General features: G+C 48.9%; 1 protein-coding gene across 1 annotated transcript in view; it reads right to left on the bottom strand.

Annotated features, from left to right (window-relative positions):
- Positions 1–7,793: 7,793 nt before the first annotated feature.
- ATP1A1 (ATPase Na+/K+ transporting subunit alpha 1) overlaps positions 7,794–20,854 on the bottom strand; it is a 33,286-nt gene continuing 20,225 nt past the window's right edge. Inside the window, exons 11-23 of the mRNA XM_079917928.1 lie at positions 20,458–20,592; positions 19,578–19,770; positions 18,057–18,232; positions 15,619–15,755; positions 14,620–14,770; positions 13,850–14,018; positions 13,546–13,700; positions 12,821–12,944; positions 11,499–11,644; positions 11,254–11,384; positions 10,863–10,964; positions 8,628–8,719; positions 7,794–8,170 (exon numbers count right to left, since the gene is read on the bottom strand). Coding sequence (XP_079774054.1) covers positions 8,142–8,170; positions 8,628–8,719; positions 10,863–10,964; positions 11,254–11,384; positions 11,499–11,644; positions 12,821–12,944; positions 13,546–13,700; positions 13,850–14,018; positions 14,620–14,770; positions 15,619–15,755; positions 18,057–18,232; positions 19,578–19,770; positions 20,458–20,592 — 1,740 coding nt within the window. The 3' untranslated portion in view covers positions 7,794–8,141. The remainder of the gene's footprint in view (positions 8,171–8,627; positions 8,720–10,862; positions 10,965–11,253; positions 11,385–11,498; positions 11,645–12,820; positions 12,945–13,545; positions 13,701–13,849; positions 14,019–14,619; positions 14,771–15,618; positions 15,756–18,056; positions 18,233–19,577; positions 19,771–20,457; positions 20,593–20,854) is intronic.

The raw sequence follows: 20,854 nt of genomic DNA, 5'->3' as shown, positions 1-20,854 counted from the left end.
AAAGATTATAATAGTCTGTTTTAAGTTGATAATAATTTAAGTATGAATGCATTCTAAAGTTCTACATTTTTAGTCTCCTCCTCTTGTATTTTATGTTTTTGATGTCACATTTTACATCTTTTTATTTTGTATATCCCTTAACTAATTTTTGTATTTATAGTCATTTTTACTACTTTTAACCTTTATACTAGCTTTATAAGTGATTAATCCACCATTTTTACAACATTAGATTATGCTAACTTTTACTATATGTTTACCTTTACTAGTGAGGTTTATACTTTTATATGTTTTCCTGTTATAATTAGTACCCTTTTCAGCTTAAAGAAGCTCCCTTAACATGTCTTGTAAGCCAGTTTTGTGATGATGAACTCCTTTAGCTTTTTCTTGTCTAAAGAACTCTTCATCTCTCCTTCAATTCTGAATGACAACTTTACTGGATAAGAGTATTCTTGTTTAGAAGTATTTCTTCCAGCAATTCAAATATATCATGCCACTCCCTTCTGGCCTGCAAAGTTTCTGCTGAAAAATCTGTTGGTAGCCTTATGGAGCTTCCCTTGTACCAACAAATTGTTTTTCTCCTGCTGCTTTTAAATTCTCTCCCTGTCTTTAACTTGTGACATTTTAATTATAATGTGTCTTGGTGTGGGTCACTTTGGGTTCATCTTATTTAGAACTCTCTGGGCTTCCAGGATCTGGACGTCCATTTCCTTCCACAGGTTAGGGAAGTTTTCAGCCATTATTTCTTCAGATATATTCTCTGCCCCTTTCTCCCTTTCTTCTCCTTCTTGGACCTCTATAATGTGAATATTAGTCCACTGGATGTTTTCCTATAAGTCCCTTAAGCCATTGTTGTTTTTGTTTCCTGTTTTTTTCTATTTGCTGCTCTGATTGGGTAGGTTCCACTGTCCTGTCTTTGAGTTCACTGATCCTTTCTTTACTTCATCTAGTCTGCTGCTGAACCCCCCTAGTGTTTTTTTTCGGTTCAGTTATTGTATTCTTCAGCCCTGTGACTTCTATCTGGCACTTTCTTATATCTCTTTGTTGAAGTTCTCACTGTGCTCATCCATTCTTCTCCCAAGTTGGGTGAACATCTTTATGACCATTATTTTGAACTCTTTTCAGGTAAATCACTTATCTTTATTTCCTTAAGAACTTTTTCTGGGATTTTAGCTTGTTCTTTCATTTGGAACATATTCCTCTGTTTCTTCATTTCCCTTGACTTTCTGTTGACTTTTATGCATTAGATAAAACAGCCACCTCTCCCAGTCTTGAAAGAGTGGCCTCGTGTAGGAGATGAACCTTATTGTTCAAACTTTCCCTAGCTCTCGGTTGTCTCTCAAACTTCTGTGATTGCCTAAGCAGTCTATCTTTAGTGGCTCCCAGTAGTTAAAGGTATGCCAAGACCTGTCAGTGTCCCAAAGGAAAGTATCTCAGCACCTAGATTCAGGCTGACTGGGAGCCAGACCCACAGGCAGCAGATTTTTTTTTAAAATTTATTTATTTTTGGCTGCATTGGGTCTTCATTTCTGTGCGAGGGCTTTCTCTAGTTGTGGCAAGCGGGGGCCACTCTTCATCACAGTGCGCGGGCCTCTCACTATCGCGGCCTTTCTTGTTGCGGAGTACAGACTCCAGACGCGCAGGCTCAGTAGTCGTGGCTCACGGGCGTAGTTGCTCCGCGGCATGTGGGATCTTCCCAGACCAGGGCTCGAACCCGTGTCCCCTGCATTAGCAGGCAGATTCTCAACCACTGCGCCACCAGGGAAGCCCCAGGCAGCAGATTTTAAAGTATGCAAATACTATACAGTCCTGTGGGACTACAAACGTAAGTCCCACTGGCCATTAGAGCCAGGCGATGTGGATATGTCCTCTGGGTAGCCGTTGCAAAAATGGGGGTGCTAAATGATTGTATAAGTTCCTTTCTGGGAGAAACCAGTTACCTGGAACAAGGCAGAAGGAGAGCACAAAGATGGCCTCCATCGTCCCTCAAATGCACCTTAGTGGGCTCCTAGATGAGTGCCAGACCAGAAGTCTGCTCCTCAGGCTGAAGCTCCAGGACAAGAAAATAGGCCTCTTCCTCAGAGCGACTGGGTGTATATTTCAGTCTGCTGTTTGTGCTGTGCCGTGGGGTGGTAGCCAGCCAAACGCATTCTCTCTGATTGTCATAGGCCTGTGAAGCTCAAGGATGCAAGCCTTTCTGGCCATGAGAGCCAGGCCATCAAGGAGTGTCCCCTGGGCACCAGACCGAAAACCTGGGGCACCTGTCACATGCAGAAGCTCGCCTCCAGGAGATACTGATGCTCTGAAGTATGCAGATGGAGAATGTAAAGCCAGTGCCCGTCTCCTGAGATCTCTGGAAAGGATTTCTGTAGGACCTTAGATGTGTGTCTAATTAGCACCCTCAGGCCACAGCCTATAGGCCTCTTTCATAGGAAGACTGGGCTCCTTGGACTGTTGCCTCATGCCATGCCCTGGAGGTGATGGCTGTTTAAAAACTCTTTCTCCCTTGGTTAGAGTTTTGTGGGACCCTTGAGCATAAGTCTCAATGGCCACCAGAGCCAGGTGGTCTAAAGGTGTTCCTTGGGGGGCAGCCACAAAAATCAGGGTGTTGGAGGGGAGGGTACAGGTTCCTTCCCGGGAGATACTAGCAAGCTGGCAGAGGAAGAGCGCAGATGGTGCCTGCCAGCAGCCTTCATCCCTAGGAAGAACCCTGCGGGCCCTTAGGTGTGTGTTAAATTAGATGTCTGCCCTCAGGCTGATGCTTTAAGGCAAGCAAATACGCCTCTTTCACATAAGGTCTGGACGCCTCTCAGTCAGCTCCACGCTGTTCTCTGGGGTAAGTGAGTCCAAACATATGAGCCCTTTAAGAGCTGTTTCTCCATTCATTATAGCCTGTGAGTCTTGTGGACACAAGCCCCTTTGGCTTTCCAAGCTAGACGTTTTGCGGGCTTGTCTCTCAGATGCAGGTCTTAAAGTTGGGGTGCCTTTGCTCCTCAGGGAGAAGCTCTGGACTTTAGATTCCTTCCTGATTGTGGGTCATCACACTGAGGGTAGAGTTTACGGCCAGATTGTGTCTCAGCCTTTCCTCTCTGCTTCAATGTGCTTTGCCTGATGTGTAGGAGTTGCTCAGCTAGTTTTTAGGGTTTTTTTTTTCAGAGGAAATTGTTCCATATGTAGCTGTAGGTTCGGCATGTCTGTGGGAGGAGGCGAATTCAGGATCTTCCTACGTCGTCCTCTTGAGCCGGAACCCGCCCTTCTCTTTAAATAGGGAGTGTTGGCCACTGTGCTAAGTGCCAACTTCTCTTTTTAAGGCGCTGAACTGAGCACCAGGGATAAAATGGAAAAGAACAGACCAGCTCCCAGACCTCATAGGGCTTATAGGTTAGCAGGCAAAAATGGATGTTAGATTATTACATAATTGAGTAATAAATAGTTAGAACTGTGAGTTCTATGAAGCAGCAGAGTACTAATCAACTACCTAATAGGAGATTCCAACCTAGCTGGAGGGTGGGAAGGGTTTCTTGTGAGATTATCTGAGGCTCAGGACAGGGATTTGAAAGCTCTGGAACCTAGGCAGGTCCGAGGACCTGTGTCTCTTTCAGTGTCTGTGTGTAGATCTCCTCACCTTGTTTACCTTCTTGTGTCACTTGCCGTGGTCTCCTAGTCCATTTCTGGCCATCCTAATTCCCTCCATGACTAAGGGTTATGTCATGAGGGTTAAATGCCACTGACAAACAGTAATTGGTATACATTTAAGCACTCAATAAATTTGTCTATCAGGAGGAGTTTGGTCATAGAGGGAGATGGTAGATAGATTCAGAAGGGAAATGTGAGAATTCGTTTAGAATGAACAGTTTCGAGGAAGATAACAACTGAAAGGGGTGTCCTCCTTCCCATTCAGCTGCTAGAAAAAGAGGTTTTTTTTGTGTGTGTGTGGTACAGGGGCCTCTCACTGCTGTGGCCTCTCCCGTTGCGGAGCACAGGCTCCGGACGCGCAGGCTCAGCGGCCATGGCTCACGGGCCCAGCCGCTCCGCGGCATGTGGGATCTTCCCGGACCGGGGCACGAACCCGTGTCCCCTGCATCGGCAGGCAGACTCTCAACCACTGCGCCACCAGGGAAGCCCCATGACTCATTCTTAATACTCTCTGATTTCCAACTTCAGAGTCTTGAGAGATGGAGAGAGACCCTAACTCATAGATCTCTGGCAAGCCTGGGCATGGATTTCCTTTGGGTGGTATCAGTTCTGATCCAGAAACAGAGACTCAAGAGATGAGGGTGAAATGTTAAAAATATGGCTGCTTGGGCAGCAGAAAAAAAAAGCCTGGTAAAGAGCATGCTCTAATTCATTCAACAGGCACTCATTGTGCCAGATGTTGGGGTGGGTGTGGCCTGATCCACACACTCAGGAACTCTAGTTCCCTGATAAGGGAACAAACCAATAAACAGAGGCCTAGGGGCTAACAGTAAGGTGTGCAAAAACGAGGGCCCATTGAACCTTTCCCAGGGAACAAAGGCCTGAATAGTATCTGCAAAGGTGAGTCGGTTAGCCAGGAGAATGCAGGTTGGGCCAAGGTTGGGTTGGAAGGGGGATGCCAAGGGGACGTGTAGGATGGCAGGGGAAGCAGTGTGGAGCACATTTGTACTGCCCGGGAGTTTGGATGGCCGAGCAGAGATGGGTTTCTGTGCTGAGGTCAGGGATGAAGACATGCATTGGCGAGAGGCAGCCAAGGGGAGTTTGGAAGATGGCGTAGGGCAATGGTTCTTAGATTTTGACATGCATCAGAATCACCTGGAAGGCTTATTAAAACAGACCACTCGTTCTCTCCCCACCCCCCAGAGTTTCTGATTCAGGAGGTCTGAATTAGAATGCACTTTCTAGTAAGTTCCCAGGTGATGCTGGCCTAGAAATGACACTTTGAGAGCTGCTGAATTAGACGAAGGCAGAAAGTAAGGAGACCAGTCAGGAAGCTGTTGCCGATGCCCAGATGTGAAAGGCAGCGGTGGCAGAGAAAAGGATTTATAGTGCCAGCCGCTGTGCTAATCCCTTTACATATAATCTCACATAATCCTTTTAACAACTCTGAAACACCACCCTTATTCTAGAGTAAGTGAAGCACAAAGAGACTAAATTCCGTGCCTGTGGTCGACGGGGCCACTGTGCCCAGGGTGTTAAGACACAAAGCCCAGGCTCTCAGCCACCACACTGGAACCAGCAGTGGTCGGTGACCGGCAGGGTGGCGGGGCCACAGCAAGGTAGGGGAGAGAAGCCTCCCGTGACTTCCAGGGTTCTAAAGGGGCAACAGGGCGACAGATGTCTTTGCCTAGAGCATGTTCATTGTGAGGGACCTCAGACTCGGGTTTGTTACTGGGGTTAAGACTCTATAGGGTGCTGTGCTCTTGCTGAAAAAATACAGATGTCCAGGAGACAACTGGATTTATGGGTCTGGGGCTCAGGAGGGAGGACCAGATTGGAGAGTTGGGAAGCATCATGGAGGTGGTCCGTTGTGAAACCCCAGGAAGAATAGGAGGCGGGAGTGGGTGAGGACCTCCCGAGCAGCCAAGGGGCAGGTGGAGATGAGGGGAAAGGTGAGCAGAGGGCAGAGGTGATGTCGGAGAGACACGGCGGCTGTTTCAGGAGGCGTGTGATGGAGTCACAGGTGCTGCAGAGGCCAAGGAAGGACCGGGGCGTGCCCAGTGGATTAACAGTCAGATCAGTGACGACCTCAACCAGGACAACTTCGGTGGACCAGTGTTAATGGGAGCTGGCAGGAGGCAGAGGGATGAAGTGATGGGCACTCTCCTTAGAAGCTTGTCCATCAAAGGAAGGAGGGTGAGAGCTAAAGCGATAAGGAAGCAGTAAGGATGTTGGAAATGGCAAGAGCTCAGATTATCGACGTGGCCAAAGGGGCAGGTGGTCGAAAGTGTTGGGAGGGCATCACAGAGGGTGACCAAGAGGGCATGACCCTGGGGATGTCTGGAGGGCATTGCAGGGGAGGGGAGGGGGGGAGTCAAGGGGGCTCAGCTGCGTATTTGTGGGGTAGACCGCTTCCATTGTTCTGGAGCAAATTTTAGCTCCTCCGGACGGGGCTGAAGTTAGCGGGTGAATGTAAAGGCGTATGAGGAAGCCCGGGCACTTACTCTTGCTGCGAGTAGGAAGCCTGGAAAAATCTGGCCCTTTGGAAGGCCTGGCTTTGGTGCCAGCTTTGCCTGTTGCTTATCTGCGGCCTCTAGATCAAACGTTTGGCTTGTAAAACTTTTTATTCAAGGGATTGTCAAACAGAGAAAGGGCAGAGGTATTCTGGTGGAAAGACGGCGGGAGGTTCCGCTCTGCCCTTGTCCTGCTCTGCCTTGCCCGCCGTGTTCCCAGAAGTCCAGGGCTGCAGAGGCCTGGCCAGAAAGCTATCCGGGGTCACCTCCAGAGTCTATGGTCTCAGGCTGCTTCAAATGCCTCTAGGTAGGGAATACCCATGACCTTCATCTGGGGTGTGTTCACTGGTCAGCTGTCAGGCGTGCCAGGGAACAGACGCTCAGGGAGTAGAGGAGAGGCCAGCAAGCCTCTGACAAGGCTGCGCCAGTCTAAGCACGTGGGGCAGCCTCATTCTTGCCCTCAGAGCTATGTCCTCAGGGAGGACTCAGGAACCACCGGCCCTGAGCCTGAGCTCTCTGTTAGTTCTTAGCTTTATCCTAGGTTCCTTATGTTCGGCTGAACAAGTGTCTCTTTAAAAATGACTTGCCTACAGGCACAGAGATCATCCTGGAAGAAAGTGCCCCGGGAAAGACTGGTGGGTTGGACTAAGGCGGCACAGACCACCTGGCCCTCCCAGTGCCCCTAGCAGGAGAGGCTGGGGGTAATGACTGGCTGGGATGTGGGCGTCAGCCGTTCCCTTCCCATCTGCACAGCTTGGAAGTGAGCACAAGAGGCATGAGCAATGAATTAAGCTTTTCAGAGAAAAAATACTCGAACCCAATCTACGACCACCTGGCAGGCCATGATCATTGATGCCCGAAGTAAGGACTCCTCATTGCATTGGCTTGAAGCAAGGACAGCCTTCAAGTACAGGTAGTTAACAGCACGCAGGATGGATTACTGAGCGATGGGACTTGAGGGGGCCTTTTACACTCACTCTTTGAAAGCCGGAGGTATTCTTGACCTTGAAGTAAACAGATCTTTCACCTTTTTTTCTTAAGTAGCTTCTGGAAAATAAGCACTCTCTGAAATGGAGCCATTCGATGCTAAATTAGGAACGAGTTACGTGGAAGGGAAGCTCTTTGTGATGTCCTAACAGACTGTGTATAATAGGTAGGTTTCTGCTTCTCAGACAGATCTTCGTCTAGAGACACTTGAGGCTGTCGTGGTGGCGGTGATGATCTAAGAGACCACAGGTGGGGCTGTGACCAGGACGGGAAGAGGAGGCGCTCCCCTGAGGGTCTGAAAATCCTTCTCGTGAAGGGTGTGTCCGTCAAGAAGCAGATGTGAAGGCAGCAGGGGGAGTTCCAGCCATACCACCCGCACTGGCCCACGGGAAAATGGGGAGGTAAGCTCACCTACTCAGACCACGAAAGCACGGGCAGAAAGTTTCCCCTTAATCTGTGGTCCTTAAACTTGAATGTGCAATCAGAATCACCTGGAGACTTATTAAACAGATTGTGGGTTAGCTTCCGGTTCAGTGGCCCCGGCTTTGCTGTGCTAGCAAGTTCCAATGATGCGGATGAAGCCCCTGGCCAGGGACTCGGGTGCTGGGAACCACGGCTCCAGACCGATCACATAAGACAATCTGGACCATGGAAGTGATGAGGGCATGAGACCAGTTCCATTATAATAGCCATCTTTATTTGTAAAAATCCAGATATAAAATGTATTCTTTCAGTCTTTCCGAGTTTTCCTTTTTACAAAAACAACAAGGCACATAAAAACCTTCCCCGATGTTGTTCCCACAGACGGATGTTTCTCGGGCAGCCCTCCCCCCTCCCCCCCATATAGCTACATGCTTCATTCCGGGACATCTCGCTTCTTCCCCCACATGCTTCGGTGCTTTCCTACCAGGGTAGAATTCCGAATTCCGAGACTGAAGTACACAAAGAGGGGGTGGGTGGTGGGTGCAGAGTGTGTGGCGTGATGCTCCCCGGCGTGCAGGAGGGGGTCTAGTAGTAGGTCTCCTTCTCTACCCAGCCTGGGGGGGCCACAGAAAGAGAGAGAGAGAAGCGACAGTGAGTCTTCCTCCTCGGGAGGGGGCAGAGGGAAAGACAGACAGAATGGACCTCAGGGGAACAAAGCCAATGGCGGGGTGGGGAGTTTGACCCAAATTCAATCTGGGCCCTCAACTGTATTTATTTAAATGCTTTTAAGAGTAATGCGTTAATTGGAAAGATGATGGTTTTGATTTCTGACCACGTTTCCACTGCATCCTATTCGGTTTGTATTTGGTCAGTTCTGAAACCTCAACTGAGATCTCCATCCTGAAGATGGGCTGTGACTCAAGTCAGTTTACAGTTGGCTTCCAATGGACTTAGCCAAGCAGACTGACGGTGGAGGAGCCCAAACACTTCAAAGGAAACAAAGCAAAAGCCAGCGGCCCCACAGGCACCCCTCCGCAGCCCGCACCCCCAACTACAAATGCCTGTTCTTACCGCCAGGGCGTCGCCTGATGATGAGCTTTCGGACTTCGTCATACACGAAGATGAGAAGAGAGTAGGGGAAGGCACAGAACCACCAGGTAGGTCTGGAAGTAGAAGCAAGTGACAATTTATACGTGTACGCGCAACTCAAAGGAAAAAGAAACCGCACGCCAGCATGGTGATCATGAACTAATCAGCCTGAAAGGAGAAGCCAAGTACAGTCATGGGTAGCCGGCCGAGCACGGACACAGAACACGTGATGAAAACAGCCCGCTGCTGCGTGCTCAGGGCCCGGAGCGGCAGGAGAAAGCGGACTGCCACCTTCAGTTGGGTTTTCCATGAGAATTGGTTTGTAGGTCAGCTTAGATTTTTTTGTTGTTGACGATTCCAGAGCAACTGGACATTTTCTTTCTTCCGTTTCTAAAGTATTTAAGAAGCTCGCTCAAGTTTATCTGTCTGATGTCCTGGCACCTAAAGATAAAGAACTGCCGGTGTGGGTCACAACCAGTTGAATCATCCCCCGAATGTGGTCTCTGACAGTGGGGCAGTCAGGAGTGCGCTGAGTCCCAAACCTGGGGAACGAGAAGCTGAACCCTAGCAGAGATCCGAGGCCTTTGGGGGCCCAGGGGCTGCTGCCACAGCCCCCAGCCTGGAAACAGGCTCCCCAGGCGGCCTCCAAAGGAGGCTGACGCTTTCTTGACTACCAGCTTCCCGCAGCAACCACTGGAGGAAGACTGTCCCAAGACAGAGCTCTGGCATCTCCTCCTCCTCTTCCTGTCTCGTGTGTCCTCCACATGCTAGAAGATGACCTCGTTTGACTTGGGGACCCTTGTAATTAACTAAGCCACCTTCCACACTGGGCAGAACCTATTGGGAACAAGTTCTCTAGTCATAGCAAAAGATGCCCTGAGGCACCACCAGCCTGTTGTAGGCTGAGATTTTCCATTTGGGCCTTTTAGAGAGCTCTGATCCTCCTGGCCTCCTCTTAACAAACAATGGCCCAAGATGACAGGATTCACCTTGGATAAGACTTGCCCCTGTTTTGTGCCAGCTCTGTGCAGGGGGCTGGAGACACAAAGTCAAAACAAATGTTGTGGTCCATGCTCTGAAAATAACAATCTATGCGAGCAGAAGTGACAATAATGGCAAAGGAGGGCTGCTGCTGCACATGCCCAGGAGGGTGAGATCACATGGGGACAAGCCCTGAGAAAACCAACCTTGAAGAACGATCGGGATTGGTGGGGTGAGAAGGGAACAGCCTTCCCAAACATGCAGGCAGAAGAGAAGTACTGAATTCACCTAACATAAGCCTGGATGGGTATAAGGCTAGGAAGACAGGCTGGCACAGTAACAAGACCCTGGATGCCAGGCTCCCCTTGCACCAGATAGGCAGTCAGGGAAGCCAACAGGGTTTGGTTACTTTTGGGATGAGATCAGTGAGAGGAGGTGAAGGGCAACAGGCTAGTCGGGAGTCCATATGGGTCTGAGTGAGCATGGGAAGACTGATGTTTAGATCAAAAGCTTGACTCGTAGGGTCCCATTTTCTGTGGTTTAGCATATTTTAATAGGTTGCAGCTGCCTAACCTTAACCAGCTGGCAGACACCACAAACGCACTCAATGCTTCAAAACACTACTAGAGTTTGTGGCAAATCCTGTATGTGAAAAGTCAGGTGTATCAAAAGTGCAGTCATTCACCATGTCTAAGGCCAGTCTGGTTCTGGCCAAAGACTAGTGGTCAGTCTCCTCCGATCCTCCACCCATGATCTCCTAACAAACACTACCCGTGCCCGACTGTGAAGTAAAAGGACCTCGGACCTGCTCCACCATTGTCCTTCGAGAGCAGAAGAGTCAGAGGCCCACAGAGGTGAGGGACTTGCCAGGCGACGCAGTGACTGGGTGGGCCAATCAAGACTGGAACCTGTGCCCCCAAACTCCAGCATATCCCCCACTGGCCTCAAGACGACGGGGCTGTGGCCATGGGGGACCTGAGCGCTCAGTGCAGTTGGCTGGTGAGCAAGCCCAAGGGCCAGAGCCCGGCTGGCCCTAGTGACAGCAAATCCTAAGCACAGTCTGGGGATTTGCTGGTCTGCATTACTGAGTCAGCCTTTCCTCATTCTCCAATCCAGAGGAACTCTTGTACACATCACCCAAGAGTTCCCAAAATAACAGCTACTAACGTGTGTCATGAGAGGAAAAGCCACACTTACTATTTCCCACTTTCTGGAGCTAGAAGAGGATGGACTTACTTGAGGGGATACATCCTCAGGGCAACACCCATTCCAGGGCAGTAGGAAAGGAAAGCAGCAAGGGCCGTCTCTTCAAAGAGGCCAAATATTAAGATCTTGTTCCTAAAAAAACAAGGAGTGGGGAAAAGTTAAAAAACACGAACAGAAGTGTATCTTCTAATGCTACGTGTCAAATGGCAGGTCGATGTCTTTATGTATTATTAGTTGTACTTAGGAACCTGACTGAGGTCAGATGAAAAAACCTAGAAAACATTTTGCTTCCTCAATTTGCTCCACAAGTAAGTTTCCAGAAACTCTGCCCTGGGTGTCAGGTGCTGGGCTTTTGGCAAAGGGTTTAGATGTCACCAGACCCCTTCTTTGAGCCAGAACCCCCTGACTGTGCCCTACTCACTTCATCCCCTGCTGGAAGACAGAATTCCTCCTGGTCTTGCAGATGACCAAGTCGGCCCACTGCACCACCACGATGCTGACAAAGAAGGCGGTGTGGCAGGTGAACTCCACGATCTTCCTCTGTTCGTAGGTCTGAAATGCATAAGGCAGACAGATGAGCATGCGTGTCCGGAGGCCATGTGGCCCCACCCCGTGGGGCTGGAGGAGCTCTGACCAGCACTGGTCAGGCGGGCAGCCCTCACTCACCCACTGCTGCCCGTAGCTATCTTCCACGTCGTTGATCCAGCGGTCATCCCAGTCTACTCGGACGCCCAGCAGGTGAGTCGGGAGGAAGCCGTTCTCAGCCATAATCACAAAGTAAGTGAAGAAGCCCCCCAGGGCCTGGATCATACCTGAGAGGTTGGAAAGACAACTTGAATGCCAGGGCCTGGAGGAAGGTCTTGGTTACTCACAGGCTATGACCGGTGGGACGGACGACCCGGGACACACTCCTCGCTCACACCTGCTCCACTATGAGTCACTTTTTAGAGCTTAGAAGACGGTACCCGGGCCTTGCTCTTCAACACCCGTCTCTATTACTCGAGCATCTGCTTCTATAAGGGCACGACCCTTGGGGGTAAAAATCCATTTCCCTACATTTTAATTTCTGAAACATTATGACTTTCCCTCCCATGTCTCAACACGTTTGCACACCGCCTTTTTCCCAGCCGCTGTGGAGATCATGAAAGCGGCACTTTCTGACCTAATCTTCCCCCTCCCCCACTTTCAGGGTCGTTCTCCCCAGGACCCAATCCAATCACTATGCCCTCCACTTCCTGGGGTGGGATTTCATCCCACGATCTGGACACAGTCTTCCTTCTGCTCAAAATTAGGTCTTTCTGGCCGTCAGCCAATTACTTTGTTGTCAGCAACTGTCAAATCAATCTTTTCCACGTTTCCATAATGTACTAATCTGTCCCATTTTACCCGAGTGTTCGCAGTGATGTAACCCATGACTCCAGAAGAACAAGTTGCTAACGGTGGCTTCACCAAGTTTTCCTAAAGGCAGAGGATTTAGGATCCAAGGGTATTTTCACTGCCCACCGCCTAGACCACCTGTGAGCTGGTCATGTGCCACTGGTGGAACAGAAATCAAGCACTGGGGGTGGGGAGAGTGGGTGTGCGGAGTAGCCACTTGGCAGGGACCTATTAGCCAAACCTGCAAACTCTGGACAGTGAGTTAGGGTTTGCAGAGTCAAATGAGTGACAGATACTAGGTTTCCCCAGGAAAAGCCGCCTTTGAGTTAATGGTGCAGCTCCCAGGAACTGTGCCTGGCACTGGAAAGGCTCTGTGAGCAGGGGCATCCTCAGTCCCAGGGCAGATGAGCTCAGTCGCAGGTGCCCAGTCTAGAGAACTATGGGTTCTTGGCAGACGGCAAAAGATTTATTCTCACTTGGAAAGGAATCTAAAAAAAAATCCCCAGTCTCACCCTAGGTCATGGCTCATCCTAGATTTGAAAGTCACCCAACACTTGAAGTCTCAGAAGGCAGACACCACCCCTCCAGATACTTTAAATCTGCCGGCTCACCAATCTGTCCGTAGGCCATGCTGATCAACCGCTCGTTCACGAGTTTGTCCGTCTGGGGGTTTCTGGGCTGTCTCTTCATGATGTCGCTCTCAGCCTGCTCGTAAGCCAGGGAGATGGCAGGAACCTGGGGAGGAGGGGCGAGAAGGGATTTAAAATGATCAGAAACCAGCAAGCTGATGTTGTGAACCTTCTGTTTTAAAATTCTTGCCCTCCCTTTAAAAAATGTTTTTCATGGGCTTCCCTGGTGGTGCAGTGGTTGAGAGTCCGCCTGCCGATGTGGGGGACACGGGTTCGTGCCCCGGTCCGGGAGGATCCCACATGCCGCGGAGCGGCTGGGCCCGTGAGCCATGGCCGCTGAGCCTGTGCGTCCGGAGCCTGTGCTCCGCAACGGGAGAGACCACAACAGGGAGAGGCCCGCGTACCGCAAAAAAAAAAAAAAAAAAAATTTTTTCATAACATGAGATATTACGAGTCCCACTTTCAAAAACAAAAAAAGGGGCAAAATTATACAAAAGGGAAGATTTCTATCTGATAAATAGATGTCGTCAGCCGTCTTGAGGAATGATAACACTCAGTCTTTGATGCTGAGGCTGCCACACGTTGGAAATGTCACTACCGAGAATTTCTTTTCCTTACAGTGGCCACGGGGACCCAGAGAGCACAGCGGTGCATGCTAATGCCACACCTTAACACTATGATGTGTGGAAGCCGTGACAGTCACTCACCATGTCTGTTCCCAAGTCGATGCAGAGGATGGTGACAGTCCCCAGGGGTAGTGGAATGTTGGCAATAATAAATATCAGGAAGGGGGTGATCTCTGGAATGTTACTGGTGAGGGTGTAGGCAATGGATTTCTTCAAGTTATCAAAAATCAGACGACCTACGAAAGCAAAAGAAAGATTGTTTTTACTGTAGAGCTTAACGGGAGGGACCAGATCCTGCACACACCCCTTAAGCGCACAGACACGGACACGGCTCGGCAGCATCCGGGTGAGGTTTTGGTGGTCGCTTTACACGCAGCACGCTCACCTTCCTCTACTCCAGTCACAATTGAGGCAAAGTTGTCATCCAGGAGAATCATGTCGGCAGCTTGCTTGGACACATCTGAGCCAGCAATCCCCATGGCAACCCCGATGTCAGCCTTCTTCAAAGCCGGAGAGTCATTGACACCGTCGCCAGTTACAGCCACAATGGCGCCCTGCCAGAAAAAGGAGGGATGCGGGTTAGGAATCGTGTAGTCTAGCGATGGGTGTAAGGGAGGTGCAGCCTCCAGTCGCCTCTCAAGACAGACACTGCTCCTTTCCCACTGAGGCTCTACAGAGACGCAGAACCGTCTCAGCCAGGAATGCACACAGCCAGAGTCCAGGAGTGACAGCAGATGTGTCCCTCACCTTGTTCACAAGGGCTACTCCAAGTCATGACTTGGGTGAGTGGCGCTTTGGAAAGCCCCCCCACCCCCACCCCCAGGTCTTTCCCAGGTATGGGATGCGAGTCTCCTGGACGTTCACATCTCCAGTGTACACATTAGGACCCTGCTCTGCTACTCCAGGCGAGCGCCGAAGCTCCGGCCGTGGGCCACAGCGAAGACCTGCACAGTGGAGTCCGTGTCTCGGCTGAGCCGTGAGCCAGTCACCACCCTTCTCTCTACGCCTGGAGTGTCTCACTGGCACGTGTATACCGAGACCGAGAGAAACTGGCTCATGTTTCCACCACTGTTGCTTTGTTTTTTGTTTTTACTGGAACTGCCTTCACCGAGGTCAGTGGCGCCTGAAAGAGCCCGGCCCCGGCTGTGCGCTGACCTGTCTCTGGCAGCCTTCCACAATGATGAGCTTCTGCTGCGGAGAGGTCCTGGCAAACACGATCTCCGTGTGGTACTTCAGGATGTCATCCAGCTGCTCGGAAGTCATGTCCTTCAGATCACTCCCATGTACCACGCAGGCCTTGGCATCCCTACCATTAGGACCGAGAGACAAGTCACCTGTCACTTCACCAGCACGGTGCTCATCCCCAAGAAAGAACGTTGCCACACTACGCAGAACACTTTGTAAACACCACGAAGCCAGAGGGAACTGTCCCCATTGTGTATTATCTGTGCAGTGTTTTACAGGTTACAAAGCATTTTCATACATATTATCTCATTCAAGACTCACAATAATCACTGGGCAGGCCTGCCTCCCATCTTCCTTTCCCCATCTTTATAAGACGCATTGAAATAACATAACTAAGTTTTAGGCGGTGACAGAGCTGACGGAAAACCAAACCCAAAGTAGGGTTTGGCTGGGGGTGAGTGGGGGCGGCCCTAAACCTGAACAAAACATTAAAAACAAAGTTGTCTCAAGTTATCTATTCTACTTTATTACCAAAATCTCCCTTTCTGGCCTGAGCTACCTGGACAATTGTGCCTTGCCCATTTTATTTTGTTAGTGTGGCCCTGAAAATGACAAGGTGCTAGGTGCAGGGCCGTGTGCGCAGTGGTTAACAGTGTGAACGCAGAAGCTAGACTGCCGGGTGTACTGCGTGACTCGGCCTCGGCCTCCCTGCTCCGCAAGGTGGGAGTATCACCTACCTTCGCGGGTACCGTAGCAAGTGCTTAGAACGGCAGGCACCATCTAAGCGTTGCTTATGGTGACCGCTCTTACTGAAAACCCTCCCTAGGAACAAGGCTGTTTTCTGGCACTGGAGGGGCATCCCTAACCCAGAGCAAGCCTAGAAGCAAACTGTGTAGAACCAAGCTGAAGATGCCCAACTTCCAGCACCTGCACATTCAAGGCAACAGGGGTCTGACCTTCCTGCCTTACCTGGGGTTCACCTGGCTCACTGGAATGTTGAGGCGGGCAGCGATGTCTTCTACAGTCTCGTTTCCTTCCGAGATTATGCCCACACCTTTGGCAATGGCTTTGGCTGTGATTGGATGGTCTCCGGTGACCATGATGACCTGTGACAAGGAAGAGGACGATTTATTGAACGCAGCTGCCTAGCAAATGACCTTGAGAAGTCTTACGAGTACGCAAGAATAAATGTCAAGGATGATTCGGCTTGTAATATCAAAGGGAAAGAAATGCAAATATAAAACCGATAAACACAAACTAGCCCAAAATATAGACGTGAGTTCACAGAAGACACAAAGCAATACCCAGCTTTTATCTTGGCGCACAATCACACAGAGTAAACAGTATCTTTGTCCTTTTACACCATCACAGAAAAATACTCAAATTTACTGAAACCAACAACAACAAAAAAAACGATAAAAATCTGATGCTGGTGAGTAAAGGGTCAGCATTCTGAAACTGGCCCAATTTGGAGGGAAAGCAGTAAGTAACAAGAATTCAAATCAGTCACTGCTCTTTCTGACCCCAGATTATATTTAGAATACAGTCGAGGTGGTAGGAGAATCATTTTTACAAAGCTTTTCAGGGCAGTAGTACTCATGAGAATGAGAAGGCGGAGAATCAAACAGCCAGCAACAAGACAGACCACACGAACTACACTGAACCACGCTGTATCAGCGCACCTGAACAATACTCTGCAACTTAAGACCAACACAGAGTACACCAAACATTCCTTCTAAAACCAGTTAATTGAAAACACACAACACATGCCATTCACTGCATGAAGTGTATTAATTTAGAACAAGGCAAATATTTCAAAATAACACTCTATGACATAAATCACAGCAAGATCCTTTTTGACCCACCTCTTAAAAAAATGGAAATAAAAACAAAAATAAACAAATGGGACCTAATAAAACTTAAAAAGCTTTTGCACAGCAAAGGAAATCATAAACAAGACGAAAAGACAACTCTCAGAATGGGAGAAAGTATTTGCAAACGAAGCAACTGACAGAGGATTAATCTCCAAAATATACAAGCAGCTCATGCAGCTCAATATCAAAAAAACAAACAACCCGATCCAAAAATGGGCAGAAGACCTAAATAGACATTTCTCCAAAGAAGACATACAGATGGCCAACAAAAGGATGAGCAACATCACTAATCACTAGAGACATGCAAATCAAAACTACAATGAGGTACCACCTCACACCGGTCAGAATGGCCATCATCAAAAAGTCTACAAACAATAAATGCTGGAGAGGGTATCGAGAAAAGGGAACCCTCTTGCACTGCTGGTGGAAATGTAAATTGATACAGCCACTATGGAGAACAGTGTGGAGGTTCCTTAAAAAACTACAAATAGAACTACCATACAACCCAGCAATCCCATTACTGGGCATATACCCTGAAAAAACCATAATTCAAAAAGAGTCATGTACCACAGTGTTCACTGCAGCTCTATTTACAATAGCCGGGACATGGAAGCAACCTAAGTGTCCATCGACAGATGAATGGATAAAGAAGATGTGGCACAGATACACAATGGAATATTACTCAGCCATGAAAAGAAACGAAATTCAGTTATTTATAGTGAGGTGGATGGACCTAGAGACTGTCATACAGAATGAAGTAAGTCAGAAAGAGAAAAACAAATACCGTATGCTAACACATATATATGGAATCTAAAAAAAAAAAAAAAAAAAGGTTCTCAGAACCTAGGGGCAGGACAGGAATAAAGACACAGACATAGAGAATGGACTTGAGGACACGAGGAGGGGGAAGGGTAGGCTGAGACGAAGTGAGAGAGTGGCATGGACATATATACACTACCAAATGTAAAATAGACAGCTAGTGGGAAGCAGCCGCATAGCACAGGGAGATCAGCTCGGTGCTTTGTGACCACCTAGAGGGGTGGGATAGGGAGGGTGGGAGGGAGATGCAAGAGGGAGGGGATATGGGGATATATGTATATGTATAGCTGATTCACTTTGTTATACAGCGAAAACTAACACAACACTGTTAAGCAATTATACTCCAATAAAGATGTTAAAGAAAAAAAAAGTGCCTATGTAACTTTGTTGAATATGTTAAACCATACTACTTTTAAAATAAATATATTTTATTAAAAAAAAAAAACTTACCAAGTCTTCTGCTCTTTTTAATTTGCTACATTACATTTCCCTTAAAAAGCTAAATTTTTTTTTTTAATCCCTCTTCTGCAGTTTACACCAACATTTTAATACCACTTGGTCTTCTCTGGTGGTAACTAAAAAGCTTTGGAGATGAGAAATTGATACTCCAGGTGAGAAACACCAGCTGCCACATGGACCCCACAAGTCAACGTCACTAAGTAGGGTGCCCCGAGCTGCTGAGAGGTGATGCCAAAAAGGGGGGCGGGGCATTACCTTAATTCCAGCACTTCGACATTTGCCCACGGCATCAGGGACGGCAGCCCGTGGTGGGTCGATCATGGAGATGAGCCCCACGAAGCAGAGATTATCAACAGGGAAATTCACATCATCGGTGTCAAACTGGAAGCCTTCGGGAAACTGTTCATCTGGCAGGGAAAGGTGGCAGAAACCTGCAGGAGGGCAGGGAGCCTGTGAGGACTTCTAGTGGCAGAGGCAGCAGCAGGACAGCGGCTTATTATTCACTTAGTTTGGAAGGTTTTTTAAAGTCTACTTTTATAACCAAGTGAGTTTTATCAATCGTTTATGAATGACACAGAATGCCTAGAAGAAAAACTGTGCAAAAGACAGACTCCATCACTAAGCCTCAGAGGAAGAGGCTTTGTTCAATGTAGAGCAGACTGACTCTGGCACCAGGGTTTCCGGCTCCTAGACCTGCCCACTCAGTTACTGAGACGTGGCACGTCATGTCATTATTTGTCTCCACTTCGGTCTCTGGGAAAAATCAAGGCCACATCTCTGCTCACTGTTCATCTAACCAAAGTATACCGCTGAGCACCCACGTGGGCCATCGTGCCAGCTTCTTTGAGGATAAATGCAGATCAGACACGTTCTGCCCAAGGGGTTTATATCTAGTATTACTGTTCACACAAGAATTCAGGATATTTCAGGATATTTCTTTCGATGTTGTGTGAAGGATATTTCAGGTATATTGATATTCAGGATATTTCAGGATATTTGATATTCAGGATATTTCTTTCGATGTTGTGTGAAGGTTACAGTGTACTTTAAAGTGGTATCAAGTGGAGTTCATATAAGAGAGGCTGCTTCTACTCTGGGGTGGGAGGTGCAGAAACAAAAACCACTTAAGAGCGACCCTTCAGTTGGATAGAGACTTAAGACACCTCAAGTTAGACGAGAGCAGGTAAGAACATGAGTAAGGGACCAGTGCTAAGTTACCCAAACTAAGAACAGAAGAATTACATCAATATGAATTTTTATCTGTCAACCTACAAGATTATAAATGCCACTTTCTCAATGACACAGTGGGTGAATGTACTTCTAATCCGAGGTGGCTGACAGAGCAGGAAGGACAGGTGGCATCCTGGGCCCCGAGTTTACCGTTCATCTAATTTATGCGCTGGCGGCACAAGTGCCCGTGTAAGTTCACAGCCATTCCGTGGCAGTCAGGAAGTGGCTTTATTCTAGATGCCCTAGGGAATTCCTTTTCATTTCGTTAAGTTTACAGATCACGGGCACAGCAACAAAAGCCAGATCATAAAACTCTTTTCCCCTCTTTTTTTGAGCAAACAGAACTGACCAGCACGAGACCAAAGGTCAAAGTCCGAGTCAGAAGCAAACCAGCAGCATTTTGCTGCCCAGTGTCTCCAGCGCTTATTGTTTTCAAAACAATAGGGGGCAAGTAAAGGGAAGTTAACGAGAAACAGAGGTTAACCCAGTAACTTGCAATCGTCTCCCAGACTTGTTTGCGGCCCTGTTGCCAGGCTATCTGCATACCCAGGACGCGCTCTCCAAGACCACCCAGCTCCAGGTAGGCGTTCTGAAAGGCGTCCTTCAGCTCCTCGTCCAGGGGCTGCTCCTTGCCGTGGATGAGGATGGAGCTGCAGCGGTCCAGGATCCTTTCCGGGGCACCTTTCATCACCAGCAGGTGCCGGGGCTCAGCTGTGTTGGGGTTCTTGTGGATGGACAACTGTGAAGGATGGTGGAGATGCAAACGATGGACGGCTGGGCCGGACAGCCCAGGGAGGGAATTTTTTTCTTTTTTTGGCCGCGTCGCGCAGCTTGTGGGATCTTAGTTCCCCGACCAGGGATGGAACCCAGGCCCCTGTTAGTGAAAGGGTGGAGTCCTAACCACTGGACCACCAGGTAAGTCCCTAGTAGTTGTTTTCAAAAATATCCAAGATGCCCTATTTCTGAACTTTGAAGTGCCTCGCACCTTGTAACACACTTTGAATGCTACAGAAGAAACAAACGTGGCGAGGTGCTCATACATCCCTGACACGTGTTCATGTGCACGATTTTTCCGAAGAAAATTCAGAAAAGGGACTGGCACACGTGTGTGCACCTGCAGCCCCACCCAGCCCCTCTCCAAACGCCCACACCCACTCCAAGCGACAAGTGAGAATTCAAAAGGGCCCGGACGACGTATTAGAAGAGGCTTCGTTTATCCTACTAATACTCAAATAGATTAGGATTTTCTATACGGAGGAGTCAGGGTAAGATGTAAAGTTAAAGCATTCATAAAGGCTGTGACTCATTCGTTTCTAGAAAGCAGTTCAGCGTGGAAAATTCCAAAAGGGATGATGCATCTTTTTCCAGCGTATGTCCTTCTCGTCTGTCCCCTCGGGCCCCCCACAAGCTCCCCAGACCCTCAGACCTGGTACTTGTTGGTGGAGTTGAAGGGTATCTCAACGATCTTGGTGTATCTCTCTCTCATCTCCTTCACTGAACCGCAGCACAGCTCAATGCACTTCAGGAGCGCGGACTCGGACGCATCGCCTGCAACAGCCCGCTGTGAACAGAGACGCCTCTGTTAGTCACCCTGAAAGCGCTCTACCCAGGCATCCCTGAAAGCCAGAGAAGACTCAGAATGTCTTCCCACCCATCAGGAGGAGAGGGGAGCTGGCAAGGAGGAGCACAGTTGTGGCGAGTGACCACGGCGTCATAGCCCCTAAGCTCCAACCTCCTCCTTGCCAGCCTCCTGGCCTCCCACCCCACCCAGAGGCCCCCCCCAAACCGGCGCAAGAAGGTGTCACCTACGCTTGGGAGAAGCA

This window comes from Stenella coeruleoalba (genome assembly GCF_951394435.1).
Source record: "Stenella coeruleoalba genome assembly, chromosome: 1".
In the NCBI taxonomy this organism is placed as follows: domain Eukaryota; kingdom Metazoa; phylum Chordata; class Mammalia; order Artiodactyla; family Delphinidae; genus Stenella; species Stenella coeruleoalba.
Note: the sequence above shows the minus strand (reverse complement) of the source record. Positions and strands in the feature narration are given on the sequence as shown.